Source organism: Arabidopsis lyrata, assembly GCF_000004255.2.
Source record: "Arabidopsis lyrata subsp. lyrata unplaced genomic scaffold ARALYscaffold_5, whole genome shotgun sequence".
Lineage (NCBI taxonomy): Eukaryota > Viridiplantae > Streptophyta > Magnoliopsida > Brassicales > Brassicaceae > Arabidopsis > Arabidopsis lyrata.
Window position 1 is genome coordinate 12473060 of NW_003302551.1, and position 24391 is coordinate 12497450.

At 33.5% G+C, this 24391-nt stretch overlaps 1 protein-coding gene across 1 annotated transcript; it reads right to left on the minus strand.

Annotated features, from left to right (window-relative positions):
• Positions 1-4230: 4230 nt before the first annotated feature.
• On the minus strand, positions 4231-24378 carry LOC9313536. The gene is made up of 8 exons (XM_021026178.1): positions 24356-24378; positions 8678-9147; positions 8326-8574; positions 6162-6635; positions 5224-5733; positions 4978-5031; positions 4652-4807; positions 4231-4458 (listed from the first exon to the last, which is right to left on the minus strand). The coding sequence occupies exons 1-8, from the start codon at positions 24376-24378 to the stop codon at positions 4322-4324; spliced, it is 2073 nt and encodes a 690-aa protein (XP_020881837.1). The 3' UTR covers positions 4231-4321.
• Between the last annotated feature and the right edge of the window lie 13 nt (positions 24379-24391).

The following is a 24391-nucleotide window of genomic DNA, read 5'->3' on the forward strand; positions in this document are numbered from 1 at the left end:
ACTATATAAGTTTGTTAGTTTTTGAACTCCATAGTAAGTTTTTAGACCATGATTAAAATTGTGTCCTTCTTCGTAACTTAAAACTATTTAACAGAAATTAAAAAAATTAGATATATAATTCACTAAAAATAAGTTAATATTAATAGTATCTACAACTTTTGCCCTTACTCATCTCATAGACAATATTTGATTAAAAGTGTTATACCTAGTTATTTCTATATTAGATGAAATATACAACAAGAAATACAACGTTTTCCTACGACCAAATTCGTAGAAAATTCTTAGAAAATCAGTAAATAAATGTTTTGTGTTACCATGTATAGTTAGATTTATTTTTAAATTATTTATAAGAAAAAATATAGTTAGTTTAACGAAAACATTTTAATTTATAGAAAAATTTCATGTAACAAAAACACTACAAAGTTTTACATACGATATTATACATTTTTTAAAAAATCACATCTAATTTAATTAATATTATTTTACCTATATCACATTATAATTAATTATACAAAATTTGAAATAAATAATATTTTAATTATATATGAAATCTTTTCTACCAATTTCCTACCTATCCTTTTTCCAGAACTTTCCTTCCAATTTCTTACGAGATTTCCTACAAGAATATGTTCATAGAAAATTGAAAAAAAATATTTCCTACCAATATTTTTCTCATGACTTTTCTACCAATTTCCTACGAGTTTTCCTACGACAATATAATTCGTAAGATTTTCGTAGGAAATTTCCTACGAAATCCTGACGACGATTTTTGTAGGAAATATCTTTCGAATTTCCTACAAAATATATATTTCGTAATAATTTGGTAGGAAATTTTTCCTATCAAATTTTTGGTAGAAAATTTGGTAGGAAAAGCATATGTTTTCTTGTAGTATATAATGGTGTTTTCTACCAATAAAATTACGTAAAGTTTACATGCGCTTGATTCTTACTCATGGAAACGCAAAACTGTTTGTAACTAAATTCACCGTGTTTCATGGAACGACAAGATCCAAAGAATTGAAATGGCAAAGAGCATTATCACTTGATCAAGTAAAAAAAAAAGTCAGTTGCATCAATTAATTTGTGTCAAAGAATAAGATGACACTAATTTGAATTACTTATTTATAATCGATACAAAAATTATAATTTAAAATCATTTACAATAATTGATGCTATTATTGATATATGTGGCATCATTTCATTAAAATTGATGCAGATCTAGATCCATTTGCATCACTTTTACAATTTAGAAAATAATACAAAATTTAAATCAATAAACAACCGATGCTAATTAAAGATTAAGCATCCGTTGTAAAAAGCGATATAATTGGTTACTTATTTTGTCAACGTCTCACATTGCTTCCACTGAAAAAAAAAGAGGCTTCATAGTTTTCTTATATATAGTGACCTTGGTTCATGATGTCAACAAGTGTAAAACTTAATAAGAAACTATTATCCTAAATAAATATGATCGTTTGCTTTCATATTAATTAATAAAATTAGATAAATTTGTTTATTAAAAAATTATTTAATATGATTTTACAAATTTTAACATCAATTATTCATAATTGATATAAACATTTAACACCACTCATTATTACCGTAGCAAATATTAACGTCATTTTGATAAATTGATGCAAATACTAGTATCATTTATTTTTATTTTTTTAATGAAATGTTTAATTGATTGATTAAGAATGAGACAAATATCTACAAAGGTAATGAATGGACTTCTACGACATGAGAAAAGGAAAAAACAGAGCTAATGACAAAAATTGCAGATTAAAAAACTAGACAAAAAACGATCAGTTTTTTCTTAGAAGCATAGGTCCAGCTTCAAACCACCTTTGCATCAGTCGCCGTAGTCGGGGCTTTTTGGTGTAATCAAGCGAAGTAATTCTGTTGCGAACTGTCTTTTCAATACGGCGAAGCACTTGTGTCATCGTGGAGTGGTAACCATTGTGAATCCGATTGTTACGTTCATGCCATATCGTGTAAATCGTGATCTGAAAACAGAGCTTGAGCAGAATGTCATCGAGGTAGCTTCCCGAGCCTGAGATCAAGACCATGACAGTAGCAGACCAGTCAGGATCTTGTGGTTGCCTTAGAAGGTTACCTGCAAGGTCAGACCAGACATTGAAAGAGAAGGGAAACGCAAAAAATAGGTAGTCACGCGTCTCCTCTCTTTCGCCGCAAAGAACACACGGTTGATCTTGTCCCCAAATTCGCATACGAACTCCCGTTGTCAACCTGTTCTCATTGCAAGCCAAGCGATGAATCCGCAACGAGGAATACTTTGTCCAAACCAAATAATAGAGCTCCAACTTATAACAGGGTGATGTGTCCTTATCTGATTCCAAGTATGAGTTGTTGAGAACTCTGGTCTGAAATCATCATCTCCACATCTCCATAAAAATTCATCCGGCCCTCTTGAACTGTGAGGTATAGGTTGTGCTCGAAGCTGCTCTGTTAGCAAAACCAAATGGGCATACTAGTATCATTTATACTAATTGATGCAAAATTAACATCATTTTTTCAATTGATGCATATTAACATCGATTACGATAAACGATGATGCAAATAATTATTTGAACCATCTTTTCTCAAATAACATATAACTACTATATTTTTGTTTTAAATATTTTCGGTACATTTTTAAAATAGTTACTGCTATTTATTGATTTTCAAAATTTCTTCTAAAATTCAAAATTTTACTAATAATTCTTAATTTTAATATTTAGTCAGTTTATTTACCTCTGTAATCGAAAGTCAAAAGGTTGTTTGGAAAATTAGTGCATGTAAAATTCAGTTTTAATTTTGTTTCCTTAGAGTAAAGTTAAGCTAGTCTTGGGTCACTGGTTACACCATTTCTAAATTCTCAAATCAGTACATATATATTTTATTGGTTGAACCTACATTAAGTACCATGCACTTATGCAGAGTCATTCCTTTTTTTTTGAATTTATGCAGAGTCATTCCTACCGCAAATATTTATCCAAATTTGAAAAAAAAATAGTATAAAATAGAAGAAGATGCAATTTGATTGATATTTTAAAATTTGATATAATATTAATAATCATTTTATTTTTGTCAACTATATGATAATGTGGGGCTGTAATTCGAAGTGCTCTAACCCACCGTTGGCCTTTGCTTCTCTGATTTTGCGTTCTTGCCAAGTCAAATGCCAACAAGTCAATACAATTTTTAATTGTTAACTCACATTTCTTCCATAAACTTTCAAATTAAATTTAACAGTCCAGAATAAATAAATAAAATTGAAAAAGTCTTTATTTTGATTAGTGTTCTAAAATACGGTCTAGGCGGCCGTATATATGGCGGCGTCTATACATTATACGGTGAGCTACTGTACCGTTTTTAGGTTATACATTTAATAAATACAGTTTGGGTTAGTCTGGATGATTATACAGCGTTTATACAAACGCATATACGGCTACCGTATGTACGGTATGTATTTTTTTTTTTTTAGTATTTCAACTAAATGATGTTGTTCTATTATATGATCACTGTTTTTTTTTTCATTACCTATCATTAGTTCATTATTTTGATTGTGTCTTAGACTCTTAGTTTCTCAATATCGTGCTTAATTTAGATGTTCACGTCAGATGCATTTCATATGAAAAACTAGAATTCCTTTAAAGTCAAATCATGTTGAACAAATTAGCTTAATATTATATGGAATCAAACAAACTGTTATGTTTTGGTTTTGGACCAAACAAACTACAGATTGCTGTTCTTTCTTATTATCATTTATTTGATGGCTTTTCTTTTGACAACTTTTTGTTTAACAGCATTTTGATTTGGATTTATAATCTTTAATTTTATTTAAGTCTTTTTACATATATGTGAAATATAAATATTTTTGTCTACCTCTCAGGTTACGCTTAGACAACTGTTTCGCCCGCCTAAAATTGCATAAATTTTATTTTAGTATTTTTATTTTTCAATTTCCAACTACATAAATTTAAATTATAAATTTTAGCTTCATATATATTCTTTGATATGAATTAAATAAATGATTTTTTTTTTACAATTAATATTTTATTTTTCTAATAAATAGTTTTATATGAAGTTTATCTATAATATCATATTTATGATGTGTTACGTTGTAAACGCCTAAACCGCCTAAAATCGTCTAGATTAGGTAATCTAAGCGGTAGGCATTGGGTCACTGTCCGCTGAGCGCCTAATGCTTTCTTGAACATTGATCAGAAGAACAAAGAGAGAAAACTAAAATAAAAATAAAAATTGGAAACATATAAAATTCAAGGTAAAAATCATTTCTTTTACATGATGTTCAATGTCATTGCGCTACGTATGACTGGTTCATTCCAATAAGGTCGTCGATCTCCCCCATGTCTGATTCATTTGTAGGCTGGTTTGAATCGTTTTCCATCTGTTGTGTGAACAGAGTTGACGCTCCAGTCCCCATATTAGCCACTATCATCAAAACATTTAAGTATTTAACTAGTCACATCTCTAGAGTACATAGATATTAGCCATGAACAAAACTTCATATATATATATATATATATATATATATATATATATATATTTAAAACAAATGGATCATACATAAACACTCTATAGATACACAAATTCACAACAAGAGACTTAATATATAAAATAATACCTGTGGAAGTAGGCATAGCCAAGGCTTGCAGCCTCACTTTGCGACGATTAGCTAAGATTATAGCGATGAACACATATGCGACAAGAACAAACGCAACGGCGGATACCACACCGAGTATAATTGGCAGTTTACTGCTCTTTCCATTGGTTGATCCACCTGACCCGATATCAAAATGTGATTTTTTTTTTTACTTGCATAAGATGCATAATTAAATTTTTTTATTTTTCTGCATAATATTCATGTTATGATTACTGAGAGCTTTCATCTAATAATAACAAACCCATAAGATAACAAGTTAAAATGGATAAAAATATCCAAATACAAACCTGGACTCACTTCATTGCTTCCTCCAGTTCCTCCTTTGCTACTCCCACCAGAGCCTTAACACAAAAATAAAATTAAATGTATATCAAATAACATAGATGACTATTATTTTTTTTTTTTTTTAGTCGAACTTTATAGGTGATTATATAATCTAAATATAGTAAATTAAAGCTTGTTTGTTTTGGTAATTCGTGTTTCTACGTCGAAAAATAGACTAATCACTAAAAATGCATTCTAAGATAACAAACCAGATCCGGATCCACTGCTCCCAGATCCTCCTCCTCCGCTTCCACCTGATCCTGATCCCGAACCACTTCCGTTTCCGCCTGTGCCTTCGTTTGTACCCTTACTTATCACATAAAGCTCGGCCGCATTTATCATGGGCGGTAAAAGCGCACTAGCAGTGGACCATAACGTCAGTTGGGTGCTTGAGCTTGCCACCAGATCTCTCACGACCACTTGTGTGGCTTTTCCAAACACAGGCACAACAGGACCCCTACCAACTTGCTTACCACCAAAGAAAATGTTGAACGATCGTAAACTGGACTGAAGAGGCTCCGAGAAATACATAGCCAAGTACACCGGAACTCCTGCCGAAGGAAGAGTAGGGTCGTATAATGATAAGCCTTCTCCGGTCCAAGAGTTACGGAGGACGGACTCAGGCGGTCTGTTTGATGCACCAGAGGTATCGATCGATGCAGCCGCGGATGGTATTCCGGTCACCAATATGTTTATATCGGATGGAAGCCAAAATCTACCTTGAGGATCCGATCTAACCAAAAAAAAAAAAAAAGATCTTAATTAAACTCGACAAGCTATTAATTAAATCTTGTATTTAATCAATCTCCCGGCCAGTTGACATAATTATGGACTTATGGTTGATTAGATTATGATCTCAACTGTACTTTAAAACATAAGTATTTTATAAATTTCACTTTCTTATCAATATTTTTGCAAAAATTGTAAACCAAACGGATTTTTACTTCCATTTACAACTAACAATTTTATTTTTTCGAATTTAAACGCTAGAAATTGCTGTTTCATATATACACATTGTAATCGTGAACACCTAAACTAAAATAATAATTGAAACCTATGTTTATGCTACTTATACACGTAATTGGATATCGATGTTACCTTAGAAATTCTGTTGCACCATACGCACGTCGTTGTTGGTAAAATAAACCTTCACCAGGACCAAGCTCGTTATACATGCCATCGTCCAAGTCGGAAACTTCAATGGAAGATACAAAAGGGTTTGATGATGAAGACGTACGTACAAAACAAACGCTGGTCTCTCCGCTGGCCGGAGAAAATATCAGCTCCAAAAGATAAGGTTCGAACGCCGAGGATATCGATACGGTGCCTCGGTGTTTCCCTTCAAACACTACGTTGAAGGATGGGGTTGAGGACTTCCCGTCGTAATTTCCGTAGTAAAACATCGTTCTCACAAGAATTTTTCCGCCTTTTGTAACGGGAATGTTGGAGTAGCAATTGGAGTCGCCGGTGGGAAAGTACCGAAGTGTGGTGAGGGATTTCTCGACGGTGGTGGACGAAACGGTGGCCGACTCTCCGGATGTGATGAATTCTTTGTCTCCGACCCATTTTAGGTTGTTGTTGTCTACGCCCGGCAATGACGTTCCACAGTCTATGTTTACGCCTGCAATTTGATTATGTATGCATGAATCATGATCGCTAAGGGTTAAATATATAATCTTCTTTCCTAAAATTAGTTTTACGGCCTATATCCAAATTCGAGGCCAATTAATGTTGTATACTGACAATTAAAAGCATCTAATAATAATCCAATAAATTCACCCCTCTTATTGATCTATTGAACAATTTTTCTGGAGTTCCATGTAGTCGTTATGAACTTCCGTTGTAGATTATGTAAACAAAAGTCATATGACTCGATCCACATGATGAAGGGACATTGTTTAACGCTTTATGTTTGATGGGTTTTGGTGAAAATGCAAAAGGCAGTTATGGATTTTGTGACCAGATGATAAGAAGTCTTTTTTTTTTGTATAAACATTTTTTTATGCATCCCTTAAAATTATGTGGATTTTGTGACATAGACCAAACTTTAAAACCAACAATGCTGAGGAATGACTCTTTTGAATTCTAATTAATTGCGGATGACAAAAAAAAAAAAAAAAAAAAACTTTAAAACATGGACAGAAAAGAAAGAAAGAAACCATAAACAGAATCCCTTAATTATGTAGATCTTCATGCTACTAAGCTTACCTAATACGATAAAGAAAGAAAAAAATTGAATTATGTGCGAAGCAAAAATACTTACTGGCAAGAGAGAGGGTTATGACGGAAAGAAAGAATAGAAGAAAAGGCAAAGCAGCAGCCATGGCGGGAGCTAATTTTTCAAGTAATGTTTTCTACAAAATTTATATAGAAATTCGATATATGTACATCATATGTGTATATAGATGTTATCTAGTTGAGCTGTCGATTAGTATTTTAAAACCAAGTTAAAATCGACCAAACAAAATAAAACATGAGAACATTCCTTTAGAATTTTGACCTAGCTAGTTTTATTTTCCAGCGAGGAAACAATTGGTTCTTGAAGACCGGGCAATTACAAAATATTTACAATATGCATTTTGATATTGATATTTCCAACTCATGCTAACAAGTTAGGAAATTTATGTCCAATGCCAGTCTTAACTTTGACATTAGTTATACACAATTTGAAATCTTATATTACCAAAGAAAAAAAATAAAAAAATAACTTAAGGCCTTGTGATCTAAGTAGACTTAAGGTGCAAATCAACTTAACCCTTGATTATACTATAGAAATTTATTCTTGACATTTTTAAGATCACAAGGCCTAAATTACCTAGAAATATCGTTCTAGAATTTGAGTCATTCAACTGGATTAACCTCTATTAACTAAATTATGAGAATCCTAAATTTTCGTTTGAATTCCAACAGAATTATGCCAAACGGTTTCTTAATTACTCTGCTGATAAGACCGATCGAGGTCACTACCCTAAAACTTAAGGACTAGGAGAAAGCGACTAAGCTTTGCAGATATTTTTTTTGGTTTTAAGGTTAATTTTCGAGAATTGTTTTATTTATTTTGGAGAAATCTGACTCATGTTTGCAGAATTTAGCTACATATTTATATCCCAACCTATTTTATTGGCATTGTTAATAACCACTTGGGGCAACTATGTTTCAAAACATTCTCTCATTAAAATTCACTTATCGATATCACCATATTCATTATTACAAAACAAGATAAACGAAAGAGAGAAAGCATAATCACACCATTTATTTCACATATCACACATTTTTGTCTTCAACTTTCAAAACTTCAAATTCCCTCTAACCAGGGATATCAATGGACTTGACCTCAGGCTTCCTCTCCGGCACTTTCGGCACTGTAACAGATAACACACCGTTCTCCATACTCGCCTTCACTTCCTCCACCTTCGCATTCCCTGGCAACCTAAACCTCCTCATAAACTTCCCACTTGATCTCTCCACACGGTGCCACTTGTCACTCTTCTCTTCATTATCACTGCTCCTCTCACCGCTTATCTGAAGTATGTTCCCATCTTCAACCTCCACCTTCACCGCTTATCTGAAGTATGTTTATGCTACTTATACACGTAACTGGAAATCGATGTTACCTTAGAAATTCTGTTGCACCATACGCACGTCGTTGTTGGTAAAATAAACCTTCACCAGGACCAAGCTCGTTATACATGCCATCGTCCAAGTCGAAAACTTCAATGGAAGATACAAAAGGGTTTGATGATGAAGACGTACGTACAAAACAAACGCTGGTCTCTCTGCTGGCCGGAGAAAATATCAGCTCCAAAAGGTAAGGTTCGAACGCCGAGGATAGCGATACGGTGCCTCGGTGTTTCCCTTCAAACACTACGTTGAATGATGGGGTTGAGGACTTCCCGTCGTAAATTCCGTAGTAAAACATCGTTCTCACTAGAACTTTTCCGCCTTTTGTAACCGGAATGTTGGAGTAGCAATTGGAGTCGCCGGTCGGAAAGTACCGAAGTGTGGTGAGGGATTTCTCGACGGTGGTGGACGAAACGGTGGCTGACTCTCCGGATGTGATGAAATCTTTGTCTCCGACCCATTTTAGGTTGTGTCTACGCCCGGCAATGACGTTCCGCAGTCTATGTTTACGCCTGCAATTGATTATTCATGCATGGATCATGTCATTATGATGATCATGATCGCTAAGGATTAAATATATAATCTTTTTTTTTTTCCTAAAATTAGTTTTACCTATCCAAATTTGAGGCCAATTATTGTTGTATACTGACAATTAAAAGTATATAATAATTCACCCCCATTTTATATATAAATTCATCTTATTGATCTATTGAACAATTTTTCTGGAGTTCTAATTAGTCGTTATGAATTTCCGTTGCAGATCATGTAAAAATAAGTCATATGACTCGATCCACATGATTAAGGGACATTGTTAATTTAACGCTTTATGTGTGATTGGTTTTGGTGAAAATGCACAAGGCCGTTATGGATTTTGTGACCAGAAGATAAGAAAAGTCTTATGTAAACATTTTTTATGCATTCCTAAAAATTATGTAGATTTTGTGACATAGAACACACTATAAATTAAACATGAACAAAAAAAAAAAACAATAAACAGAATCCCTTAATTATGTAGATCAATCGGGACGAAGAGGTTCAAGTTTACGGCCAAATCCAAGACACTTTCTACTACTAAGCTTACCTGATAGGATAAAGAAAGAACTTAAATTACGTGCGAATAAAAAATACTTACTGGCTAGGGAGAGGGTTATGATGTAAAGAAAGAAGAGAAGAAAAAGCAAAGCAGCAGCCACGGCGGGAGCTAATATTTCAACTAATCTTTTTATACAAAATTATATATAGACACCCGAATATATTTACTCCATCTGTGTATATATATATGTTATAATATATGTTATCTAGATGAGCTGTCTATTAAGACTATTATTATTTTAAAAACAAGTTCAAATCGACTAACAATATAAAACATGAGAACAATCCTTTAGAGTTTTGACCTATTTTTAATTTTCCAGCGAGGAAACAATTGGTTCTTGAAGAACGGGCAACTACAAAATATTTACAACATGCATTTGATATTGATATTTCCAACTCATGCTAACAAGTTAGGAAATTCATGTCCAATGCCAATCTTAACTTTTGACATTAGCTATAAACAATTTGAGGTCTTATTTTACCAAAGAAAACAAAAAAAGAATAACTTGAGGCCTTGTGATCTAAGTTGACTTAAGGTTAGGCCATGGTCAATGAAAATTTGGGATATTATGCAAGTGATTTTCATCTTTGTTGTGTGTAGTTGTTAATATTTCTATTTATCTTCTTGTACATGCAGACTGCTTTCCATGATTCATATTGTGGTATGTCCCACAATATGATGTTAGATATCCTTACCCGAGTCTCTAAAAGCAGTCTCGCCTCTCTTCGGTTTCTCAAAAGTTTTATCAGATTTTCTGCTCTCGCGAAATGCTTTACATGAGAAGGCAGTTAGGCAAAGATGGAGTTTTCATAATGTTGGTGGACACTAATAAGGCATGTCTTCCTCATTTTTGGTATTCTTTTAGTCGCAACCAAACTAATCTGATGGCCAGCCTATTCCAACCGACTCACATGCCCAATCCTCAACCTCCCACCCGTGACATCTTCTCCTTCCCATGGTATAATTTGTTTTGAGTTCAACTTATGATCGAGCTAGTCTATGAGTTTACAACTCTTTTTTCAACAAATTCCGCAACGGCCCTCATATGCCTTCTCAACTCACGTAAAAGACAGCCGGATTGGTGGGTAACACTCTTTACATTATCAGCGTTGGAAGATAGGGTCCATAGCAACTCTAAGTTGTGTCTTTCAACATCACGATCAACCTTTAGAGCAGTTTACCATTGATCCAAGAACCAACCATCCACGAATGTCGTTCTATTGAAAACACTTGTATCAACAAGCACATTTACTCATTGAGCTAAAACATAGAGCGACCCGTTCACTACAACAAGCGAAACGGAATGTGTGTATTTTGATTTGCTTGGTGATATACTTATACAACTTTATCAAATATTATATATATGGGCATGTTAATAGTTGAGACAACATGCAATTGATTATGTATGTTGATGAGCATCACACCATTTTATTTTACATGGACTTTGCTAATGGACCTTAATACGACATGCAATTAATCATGTGTCTACTAAAACAAACACGTATCTTTTGTTATTAAACTATAAGAATACATGTTTGTTATATTTAATGATCTTACTCTCATGTGTAGTTCAACTTTTGTACAAATTGCATAACTTAAACCCCAACATAATACTTATACAAAAAATTATGATATTAACTTAATCCAAGATTATATGACCATTGAAAATAATTTCACGAATTTTCAAACACTTAATTTAAAGATTTGAAATATCTACTTATGAAAACAATGTAAACAATTTTTATTTTAAAAATTAGTCACTATCTATTTTTTTACTTATTTGCTTTACGTTGGAGAGTAGAAAGACAATGAACTTGCTTATCAACATCAAGTATATCACTCATTATGTTCATCACCATCAACATATTTGAAGTGAAAATGTTCATTACCATCAACAACTTATTTTTTCACTTAGTTTTTTCTCATAATCAATAGGTTCTTCTTCTACCATCATCAATGTTGTGATTTTCATGTTTTTTGTCCACAACATCAACACTACTCTCTTTGAAAAAAAAAATCGAGTATATGAATTCGAGAGAGAGAACATAATTACTATAGAATTCTAATTTAAAATTAAAAATGATTACCAAACCGAGAATCCATTGTGGATCTTGAATACATGGCATACAAACTACAAAATTGTATCTAAAAGCAAAATCATATCTTGCAAATAAATAATTAATTTATGTGATCCATGATAATTATATGTCAAATAAACATTATGAAAACAATTTTACAAATGCCAGTTAGCCAAAATTCCATACAAATCAACAACAATCTCTCACATGGTAAATATTTTTGGAAACAAAAAATAACAAAGAGTACCAAAAAAAGTCATCTATCATTCCTTTTTTATCTCAAAATGTGTTCACTAATTGAAGCCTAAATGTGATTTTGTATGATTCTTTATTTTCTTTTTTTTGGTTTTATTCTATATAAATTCTCTGTTTTTTCAGATCCAAAAGAGAGAGAGAGAAGAGACGTATTAAATTGTGATCTTTTGCTTTGTATTCGAAATCACAAAACATATACTTGTAAGTTATGACTAGTGTTTTAAAATACGTTTTAGGCAGATGTATATACGACACTTATACAGTGTACGGTTAACCATTGTACCGCTTTTAAGTTATATGTTTAATATATATGGTTTGGTTAACACACCCAAGTATAAGATGTTTATATAGATGTATATACGGCGACACTATAAACGTTTTTCCATTTTCTTTTGTATTTCAACTAAATCATTTTGTTTTCGTTCGTTAAATAAACAAAAATTAATTGTGTATCTTAAAATAAACCAACAAAGAGAGAAAACCCTAATTGAATATGTTTTTGATCAATAGAAAATGATCCACGCATTGCATAGGTTCAATAATATATTAGTTAGTATTAATTATTATTTTTTCAAACTATTAAATGTTCACCTTTTTTTTTTTTAATTCGTAGTTTAGAAGTGTATGATAGTGTTGTCGATGTGTTAGTACTACCTACGTATAAACTCCCATTATGCATGTTATTGTTAAAAATGTGTTTACCTTCTTGCAAAGGAAATTAATTGCATAATCTAATATATAACTGCTAATGAAAATTATACATGAGAATGTTATAGTTTTTGTTATTCACAACACTTACACATCCAATACTAAACAATGTGATTTCATTTTCATTTATAATAGTATCTTCGATGACTTCAGATCACTCTTTACATATCATTTTTATTACTTTGAGATCTTAATTTTATGATGTAACCTCAACACCGTCTTCTTAAAAATGAACATATTGGTGTACTTAAAATATGTTGTTGCTGCCGATTTTTTGTGTTAAAAATATTTGATTTACATGATGGAATCTCAAACGTTTAAAAAAAAAAAGTATATCACAAAATTATCACTTGAGATATGCTATAAATATTTTATATCAATTTTTTTAACCGGCTTACATATCAATTTTTTGTATATTTTGTTGTACAACTCATGAATCATATGACTATTGATTATTATTTGTGTTAAAAAAAAATTTAGATTTCTTTTTAATAATTTCAGAAAAAAATGTGACCTAAGAATGTCTATCTTAAATTAAATTTGTGAGTTTAGTAATCTCTTAATATTTAAGTGAACATTTAGTAATAAATAAAATCTCTGATTCAGGTTTAATAGACCGTGAGTATTGGTCTCATCGAGATCATAATCCGCATTTGATCTGAGGCATACTGTATCAACTATAGGATTATTGTTGTTCCATTGCTCCAACAAGACAACTAGAAAGCTAATAGAAGAATTAGAGGTTTACCTACTAGATTTCACTTGTTCATCCAAGAAACCATTGATTGCATCATACCCAGGGAAAACTTAGTTAACCTTGGTCATCTTGATGAACTTGAGGCGTTGGAATATCTTTTGGTGGATGTAGGAACAATATTAGAAAGTGAGAACCCGTTTACGTATAATTTGGCAAAGGAATCAAAAGTGGTAAATAATCCCATGTAGTTGTACGAGACCAGTACGAGGATCTGGAACTTTAAAATTATGCTTATGAAGTCTCTCTTGGAATCCCATGTAGCTACACGCCTAATCGTCACTAATAAGTATGACTCAATTGTGGGAGATGATGTTTATGATCCGCGAATAAATGCAAGAGAGTTGAGCGGACACATGATTCTTAACACTGGTTATGGCATAGATTCAACCGGAAAAATGTTCTAGGAAGCACAAGAGTCATACGGAATCAACAAAGGAGCTGGCGGGTACATCAGAATAGCTCGATACAAAAACCTTCTTTCTGATTTGTATTAGATTACTGTTTGAGGTAAACTTTTGTTGCTAGTTCTGTTTTGATGGATCTTCTATCTAACCAAGCATTGGTTCCTGATAAACAAGATGATAATATATGTGGGTTTCACAACTATGATATGGAAAATATTTCGAATCGTAGACTATCTGAATTACATGTTATGGTTCTCTCGAAATGATTATATATCTCTGGGATTGTTATATATTACTTGTTTAGATATTGATAAGGTCCCACACGGTAAGATAGAGGATGAGAGTGTTATATAAGTGTTTATGGGTTGTTCTCCTCATAACCTAAGTTTTAGGGAGAAACAAAGGCCCATGGACCGTGTAAGCTACACCTCAACTCTATAATTAGAGTGGTGAGCGTGAACTTGAACCACCAATCAACAATGCGGATTTGGTATAGCTGGTACGGACTAGGGCGCGGGTATGGGCTCATTTGAAGGCTGCTTGTATGGCCGAAGCCACTAGCATCGAGACATCAATGTATGATGGGCGGGGTATTGATAAGATCTCACATCGGTAAGATAGAGGAGGAGAGTATTGGTATATAAGGTTTCATGGGTTCCTTTCCTCATGATAAGGTTCAAATTTAATCCTATAGAACTACTCTCTCAAATAAGAGATCAATTGTAGCACTTAAGGGTCGAATTCCACAAAGTTCTCGTTGTTCACACAATAAACAAATCAGCAATCGAATTAAGCTAAATAGAGAATAAAGATATTAAATTAAAATGAAGTTCCTGAACACACAAGAAACAAAAAAAAAGAAAATCACGTTAGTAACAAAAATAAAGAAAATCTAGACTTAATTCTATACTTAGTCTAATGGTGAAGCGAAGAGAACTTCAGCAACGGGGCCAAATTTGATACATGTCAAATTAAATCCTATAGAACTACTCTCTCAAATAAGAGATCAATTGTAGCACTTAAGGGTCGAATTCCACAAAGTTCTCGTTGTTCACGCAATAAATAAATCAGCAATCGAATTAAGCTAAATAGAGAATAAAGATATTAAATTAAAACGAAGCAAGTGATTCGGGTTTAGATCAATTGACGGAAGAGGTAGACTTAAGGTTATTCCTTACAGTAAATCAGAATTACAAATTAAACAGCAGGTAAGGGTTTATTAAGCACCGTTCTTGAACTCAAATTACAGATATCAAATTAACCACCTCTCGAATGAATTAATTCACAATGCCTATCAATAGAAATTACACCTCTCGAATGTAAATTCCTAAAGTTAAGCAAGCATTAAAGTCCAAATTTGATATGTTCACAAAAGCACTAAACCACCTCTCGAATGAGAATAGTTCTTTTGCTCACCTAAGATTATTTCAGGAAATAGATGACCTCTCGAATCTACCTATTATCCTATGAGCTAGATTCTAGGTGTACATGCTAGAACTAGTAATTAAATCAAATCTAGGTGAAGAACCCTAAAATTACCCTACCAATTGTTCAACTTAGCAATTCTTCAATACATGGAAAAACCCTAAATCTAACAGGTGAATTACTCAGACATAGCAAAAGAAACACAAATCATAATCTGAATAAATTGCATTAAAAGAGTAAGAGATAGAGTAAAGGAGTTCTGAATCTCTCTGAAGGAGTCTGATTCTTCTCTCCAAGGTGATACAAAATCTCTCTCCAAAATTAAAGCTTAAAAACCTTACAAAGATAAAAACTTAACAATATAGTCTAAAACACGTCGGGGACTTCTTTTGCAACAAACAGGAACATGAGTGCCATTCTGCAATTCTTTAAAACTTGATAAAAACGTGTGTCGTCCAAGCAAAACGTGACGGTGTCGGTCGACACCAAAATACTCTGATCGTGACAAGTTGCTCTTGTTAGCCATATTGTTCCAAATGTCCAGCTTTTTCTCCAGAATTCTCCCAAACCTGTAAATACTGCAAAGACTCTAAAAGACGCAAAAAGAACCAAAAATACTCTAAAAACACACCTAATATTATGGTTAAAATCAGTAAAAACCACGATATATCACCTCATAATCTAGGTTTCGGAGAAAAACAAGGGCCCATTGACCTTGTAAGCTAGACTTCAAATGGTTCATTAAATAAATAAGAATTAATCGTGTATCTTAAAATAGACCAACAAACAGAGAAAACCTTAACTGGAAAAAAAAATGTATCACTAGAAAATGATTCACGAGTTGCGCATGTTCAATAATACATTAATTAGTTTTAATTATTACTTTTTTGTTATAATTTGTAGCTTAGAAATTTATGATAATGTTGTCGATGAGATAGTATTACTTACATATAAATTCTCTTACTGTAAAAAATATGTTTACTTTTTTGCAAATGATATTTCACAACACTTACACTCTCGTTAGCCACTAAGTAATTCATGTCGTTCTAAAGAAAAGAAAAGAAGATTCTTGAGTTTTCTTGCAGAAATCTTTCTATTATCCTCTACCTTACTCTCTCTCCCTATAAATACGCTAAGGCACGTAGTTCTTTACAAGATTGGATTAATTGCATAGTCTAATATCAAGCGTCGTTACCAGAATTCTCAGGCGCTTTCAAGAAGTTTCGGTGCTGAGGATTGAAAAGACATGAAGTTCATCAAGTAGGCTAGTGAATGCCATGCCGTTTTTGTGTATATGGGCTTCGTTAATGGGCTTTACTATTTCGGCAAAATTGAAATTAGTTTAGACGAGGCTAAAAATTGCTAGTTAAACTTCTTCTTCTTTTTTTTCAGTTTTAATAAAAAAAATTCAAACAATCTGAAACAGCCATAATATATTGTAAAAATGTAGTTACTTTCTTAATTTTCTAACACTTTCTTTTTTTTTTTTTTTTTTTTTTTTTTTTTTTTTTTTTTTTTTTGCATAATCTTTCTTGGTCTAAGAACTAAGATGAGCTTATATTGGGATAACTACAAGTACGTTCACATTGACACTTTCTATAATTTTAATTTTCCTATCTCATATACATAGATCTATATTGGTTATAGAGTTTTCGTTGGACGTAGTGTGATGTATAAATAAATACATTGACTTTATATATCAATGATACTCATATAATTCATATGTATAGGATTTGGCACCGCTTCTCATAACTAATGTTTATTTATCCCATTTCCTCTACTTTAGATTCCAATCATATTTATTTTATTCAACAATATACGTCATATGATCAACTCATTGATCTAAGTGAAGACTAGATACAACCTATGCTCATTCTTTTATGTATATCTTGGTTGGTCTTTGCTCTCTGAGCTGGCGTTCTTGCCAAGTAATGTCAAATGCCAACAAGTCAATGTAAATTTAATTGTCAACGCACATATTTTCAGTTAATTATTTCAAATTAAAAACGCCAGCATGACCACCTTTTAGACAACAAAAGAAAAACAAAAAGAACCCTTATTTTATGCCTTAAATATTCTTAGATTTTAAGAGTATAATAACCAGGTTCGAGTTTATGGTTCAGGATTAAATTTGTTTATTAATGAATTGTTTAGGTTTTAGTTTTTTGACCTTTAGGATTAATTTTTTAATCTATATATATAATACGAGAGTTTTTTCTCCATCTAAGCTATCCACATCAACGTCCACATCAACGTGCACCTAAGCATCTATTCTAAATAGAATTCATAAATTTTAGTTTATATAAAATGTTAATTCAATACATATTTATTTATATTTATTGTTATTTATGATTTAAAATGAATTAATATTATAAGTATAAAACTATGATGTTATTATACGTAATAATTTATTTTGAATTTAGCGAAAAATGATAAGATTGATAATATTTAAAATTTTAGAAACATTTCAGTTTTAAAATTGGTTTATTAAAAATCAGTATGTTGGGTAATTCTAAAATTATATGAAAGTTGAAAAGTCATACATTTTTCAGTTTAAAAAAATATAAATAGTGATAAATCTTATCACATACTTAAAATCAATATTTTTGGTATTTCTAAAATTGTATAAAAGTTTTTTCTTTGTTAGAAAGAATAAAAGTTGAAAGGTCATACATTTTCGAGTTTTTTTTATAAAAAATATTACTTATGAAAAAATAACTAAATTAATAGTTGATTAGCTTATAAATGAAACTAAACAAAATGTTAAAATATCGCTAAATACTATCGTCTATGATATATCTAAAATTCACAAGAAAACTAAAAATATAATTATGTATATTTTTAACTTTAGATTTGCATAAATACAATATAAAAAAATTATGAAAGTAAATGCATTTGATAGTAATACAAACATTATGCACTTATTAAAACTATAAAGCAATTATTTAAAAAAATATGAAAATAGGTAAAAGTGCAAAATTACAATATTGTATTTTATAAGATATAATATTAGTAATAAAAATAACAGATTATAGAAATATCGGAACTGGGTGACAAAATTAGTCTCACAAAGTTAAAGGTCTAAAGAGAAACCAATATATATTATAAAATAAGATATATATAGATATCCTATTTTGCTTCTAAATATAATAGATATAAATTTGGAAAAGACAAACCACATTTAAAATGTCACGTTTGCATTTTATATTTAGAAGATGTTATGCATATACATTTATAAAGAGAAAATATATAATTAATGGTTATAGGATTACTAAGTTGTACAACAATAACAACAAAAATAATTAATATATGTAGTATATCATAAGTGGATGTGTGAATCACTAAATCTATACCATTATCATGTATAACTTTTTTTATTTTTTATATAACCGTATTCTTACCAATAAAATTTCATATATTTTTCAAATAGAATTGTAATAAAAATATTTAAAATAATATAATTTACAAAATTATAAAAACTAGAAATATATCACTAAACCCACGCAACGCGTGGGTCCATTTTTAGTATATATAATTAAGAAGTTTTAGGCCGTAGTCATACATCTTTTTAGTCTCGAACCAATCTTTAATCATTTAGCAGCACCATCTGTTAATCAAGAAGGTGTTTAATACTAACTAAAGCAATAGTTAGATATTAAACACAAGTTACTTATATTGAGAAACCGCCGGTCTGAGACACCCGCCTGGCTAGGCAAAGAGATCCAAACTGGCAGGGACAAGTATAAACCCACCTGTCTGGGACACCCGCCTGGCTAAGACCTGCCAGTCTCCTCTATGTCATTTTAACCTAATCTCTTTTATATATAAAGGTTGTAGCCACCATTGTAAAGTTTTAAACACAACTTTTAATCAATACATTTCATACCTTTTCTCTCCATTTCTAGTCATGAGTGTCGACACATTTCCTTCTTAATCTTCTATTCTTATCATGGTATCAGAGCAGCGTGTGATTCTTGAGTCTTAATCTTGGTTTCTTTGTTCGTTTCTTAAGCTTCTTCTCTTTCGATCCTGCTGGTTTCTTCTTTTCCTGATTCTTCTGGGTATTTTGCGATTTGGTTCTTCATAAAGTTATCAGCTTGTGAAGGACTCTTGTGACTAATCTGTGGTAACTCTGTTCTGGGTTTAAAGCTTGGGGATTTCTAAATTTCTAGAGCTTTCGTCTTGTAGTGTGTCTGTTTGGGTTTCTAATCGGCGAAAGGCTACGAATCTGGTTGGAAGACTTAAACTTTGAAGATGTCTGTCACGATTTATGATGGAAAGATGAATGATACCTTCAAAGACTTGAAGCTTGCGGTCACTCTGAATGGGAACAACTTTCTGTTATGGAAGCGGACTACTTTGAATGTGTTAGGAGGAAGGAAACTCACAAAACACATTGAGTCCACCTATGAGGAGCTAAAGGCAACTGATGAAAGTTTAGATGAGGGTACTTGGAAACAATATGATCTGAATGTGCTTAGTGCTCTACACTGCTCACTAGAGGCGTCAATCCTAGAGGGTTATTCGTATTGTGAGACGGCTAAGGAGTTGTGGGATACTCTCACAAGCGTATTTGGCAACGAGTCTAACTTGACTCGGGTTTATGGTATCAAGAAAGCTCTTGGCAATCTGAGCCAAGAAGAGAGTGATTTCAACACTCACTTTGGGAAGTACAGATCTTTGGTTGCTGAGCTAGAGATGTTAAGACCCTTCACCACTGATGCAAAGACACTCAAGGAGCGTAGAGAGCAAGATCGTGTGTTCGGGCTATTGTTGTCACTAATTAACTCAAGCTATACTGATGTAATCCAACACATTCTGAGGGAAGATAAGAGTCCAACTCTAGAACAAGTATGTGCTAAGATACAAAAGGAGTATGGTACTCATGAGTTGTTTGGCACCAAGAGCATAAGTCTCCCTACAGCTAACAAGGTGGGATTTCCGCCGCAAGGAGACAAGAGGACATTGGTTTGTGAGCACTGTGAGAAGAAGGGCCACCTCAAGGACATATGCTGGATACTACAGCCCCATTTGAAGCCAGATAAGTTCAAAAAGGACCAGGTAAAGGCTAACGTGGCATAAGCAAGCGTAGGCTCCGAGAATGGCGAAAGGGCCATTGTGCAATACAGTCATCATGAGAAGGCGTTGCAAGCTACACTAGACAAGAGTTCTGCTTCCATTTCTCAAGAGACCATTGTGATGAACAAAGCCGATCTAGAGAGCCTTCTTCAATCCATTGCCTCCATATTACATCCCGGGGGTATCTCTCTCTTTACTTCTAATTCTAGTGATTTAAACTCATTAGTATAGGACTCAGGAGCTTCTCATCATATGATTAGTCATCCTAAGTTGTTAGAGAACCTTTAACCGGCTTTAGGGAATGGTTAGGTTGCAAATGGTCATAATGTGCCAATAGAAGGTGTAGGTTGCATCAGTCTGTTCAATAAGAAATCTAGTGCTTTCTATATGCCTAAGTTCACTTCAAATCTTCTTTCTGTTAAGAAAACGACTAAGGACTTGAACTGTTTAGCTATTTTTAGTCCTAACGACGTGAAGTTGCAGGATATTGAGAGTGGAAAAGTGTTTGGGCAAGGAAGCACCAAGGATGACTTATATGTGTTTCAAGACATCTCTTTAAATTCTGTTTCTAAGAATAATGTTTCTTCTATCTTTGCAAATTCTGTTAAGACATCGGTTGTATTGTGGCATGAGAGACTTGGCCATCCACATTCTCGAGCTTTAAGTTTGTTAATGCCTGGCTTTTCTTATGATTGTTCAAACTGTGAAGCATGCATTTTGGGTAAACATTGCAAAGTAGTTTTTCCCAAATCCAATACGATTTATGAGAAGTGCTTTGACCTAGTGCATTCCGATGTTTGGACTTCACCTTGTGCATCTAGAGATAATCATAAGTATTTTGTCACATTCATAGATGAGAAATCTAAGTATACTTGGGTAACTTTGCTTCCATCTAAGGATAGGGTTTATGATGCATTTTTAAACTTTCAAAACTATGTGACTAATCACTTTGATGCCAAGATTAAAATCCTAAGAACAGATAATGGAGGTGAATATACAAGCACCAAGCTCAAAGAACACTTGGAGAAATGTGGAATCCTACATCAAACGAGTTGTCCATACAATCCTCAGCAAAATGGAGTTGCAGAGAGAAAGAATAGGCATCTAATGGAGGTGTCAAAAGCTATGTTATTTCAGAAGCATATGCCAAAACGGTTTTGGGGAGATGCGGTTATGACGGCATGTTATCTCATCAACCGAACACCAACCCGTATCCTTAATGATCAATCTCCTTTTCAAGTCTTAAATAATCAGAATCCTAACATTGATCATTTAAGAGTATTTGGAAGTCTTTGTTTTGTGTTTGTCCCAGGTGACTTAAGAAACAAGCTGGAACCCAAGAGTACCAAGTGCGTATTCATTGGATACTCAACAACTCAGAGGGGTTACAAGTGCTTTGATCCAGTCAACAATAGATATCATGTATCTAGGGACGTCAAGTTCATGGAAGACAAGGCTTATTTTGGAGAAAAGAGTTGGGAAAGTGTGAAAGATTTGCCTAATTCGACTTCAGATAGAGCTAAAAGTCTCCGACATATTCTAGAGCATTTGGGTAATGTTAGTTCTTCACAAGAAGATGTGGAAATTACACCAAATGTGGATACCAATGAAGCTCAAGAAAGTGGTGATAATGCAACACAAGAGCCTCGGGATATCCAACAAGAGAGTGGTAGAGAAGAAGGGGTAAGTGAAGAAGTGGAAGAGAAAGATCCATCTAGTGAAGGTGAAATTATTGAATCATCAAGCGGAGATGAGACTTATCAAGCTCCACCAGTAACACAAGATCCAATCTACACTCGGGAGAATCCAAGAAGGGGTACAAGAGAAAGGAAATCGAAGAAGTGCCACTATAATTGCCAAGTCGTGGCTCATCCAATTCAAGCGACATGTTCGATTGACCTTCTTCCCGAAGAACATAAGGCTTTTATCAGTAAACTAGATGTGGAATTTGTACCACAAAGCTATGAAGAAGATAAGGAAATAAAGGAATGGACTAATGCTGTGGATGATGAGGTTCAGGCTATGGTAAGGAACCATACATGGGATGAAGAAGAACTTCCACCAGGGAAGAAGTGTGTGAGTTCAAAATGGGTTTTCACCATAAAGTATAAGAGTGATGGTGAAATTGAGAGATACAAGGCTAGACTAGTGGCAAGAGGGTTTACTCAGACCTATGGTGAAGACTATAGAGAGACTTTTGTGCCAGTAGCTAAGCAACACACGGTAAAGGTTGTCCTTTCTCTAGCGGTGAATTTGGATTGGGAATTGTGGCAGATGGATGTCAAGAACGCTTTTCTTCAGGGGGAGTTAGAAGAAGAAGTGTATATGACATCACCTCCGGGCTTAGAGGATACAGTAGCTCCAGGAAAGGTTTTAAGACTTCGAAAAGCTATATATGGCCTCAAACAATCCCCAAAAGCTTGGTACCAAAAGTTGAGTTCAACCTTGCTTAGAGAAGGCTTCAAAAGGTCACATTCGGATCACACTTTGTTCACTAAACAAGATAATCAAGGAATCGTAGTAGTGTTGATCTATGTTGATGACTTGATTATCTCGGGCAGTAACAAAGAAGGTATCCAAGCTATTAAGTCTTCTTTACACTTGGCTTTTGATATTAAAGATTTGGGTGTTTTGAAGTATTTCTTAGGGATCGAGGTGTGTAGATCCAAGGAGGGACTGTTTCTCTCACAAAGGAAATATGCTCTTGATCTTCTAAAACTTACAGGGAAGCTTGGAGCTAAACCAGTTGATACACCATTGGAGCAAGGTTACAAGGTCAATCGAAAGGGGGAGAAAGATGACACTCCTTATCATTGCCCAGAACAATACCGAAGACTCGTTGGTAAGCTTATATACTTGACATATACTCGACCTGACTTGTCTTTTGCTGTGAATCAGGTAGCTCAACACATGAAAGAGCCCACTGTTTATCATTGGAGCTTGGTGGAGAGAATTCTGAGATACATCAAAGGAAGTCCTGGCAAAGGCATATGGATGGGAAGAAACTCTAGCACAGAAATTGTTGGATATTGTGATGCAGATTACAATGGCGATCGCAACACAAGACAATCAACAACTGGCTTTTGTACATTCATTGGTGGGAATCTTGTGACTTGGAAGTCGAAGAAGCAGAAAGTGGTCTCTTGTTCGAGTGCTGAAGCAGAGTATAGGGCTATGAAGAAACTCACAAACGAGTTAACATGGCTAAAGGCTTTGCTGAAGGACTTTGGGATCGAGCATAAGACTCCAATCACCTTTCATAGTGACAATCAAGCGGCGATCCATATTGCTACAAACTCAGTGTTTCACAAGAGGACTAAGCATATAGAGACCGACTGCCACAAGACTCAGGAGAAGATCGAAGATGGTACTATCTTACCTTGTTACACCAAGAGCTTAGACCAATTGGCCGACATATTCACCAAGGCAGCAAGTACCCAAGTTTGCGAATTTATCCATGGCAAACTTGGGCTTGTAGACCTCACACATCCTTGAGATACCTCTCCACTTATGTCAGTAATACTCTTTTTCCCTAAGATCGGTTTTGTCCCACGTGGTTTTCCGATCTTAGGTTTTTAATGAGGTTACTAGCATAAGTGTCAAGTTTATACAAATGAATATTGTAGTATAAATTGAGGGGGAGTGTTAATCAAGAAGGTGTTTAATACTAACTAAATCAATAGTTAGATATTAAACACAAGTTACTTATATTGAGAAACCGCCGGTCTGAGACACCCGCCTGGCTAGGCAAAGAGATCCAAACTGGCAGGGACAAGTATAAACCCGCCTGTCTGGGACACCCGCCTGGCTAAGACCTGCCAGTCTCCTCTATGTCATTTTAACCTAATCTCTTTTATATATAAAGGTTGTAGCCACCATTGTAAAGTTTTAAACACAACTTTTAATCAATACATTTCATACCTTTTCTCTCCATTTCTAGTCATGAGTGTCGACACA

Bases quoted from the DNA above. Each gene is read 5' to 3' on its own strand.
- LOC9313536 (XM_021026178.1), bottom strand. From the start codon at position 24,378: ATGACTAGAAATGGAGAGAAAAG. The intron at 8,575-8,677 runs GTTTATTTTACC...ACTTCAGATAAG, and splicing joins CGAGCTTGGTCCTGGTGAAG to CGGTGAAGGTGGAGGTTGAA. The intron at 4,808-4,977 runs GTTTGTATTTGG...ATATCGGGTCAG, and splicing joins AAGCAATGAAGTGAGTCCAG to GTGGATCAACCAATGGAAAG.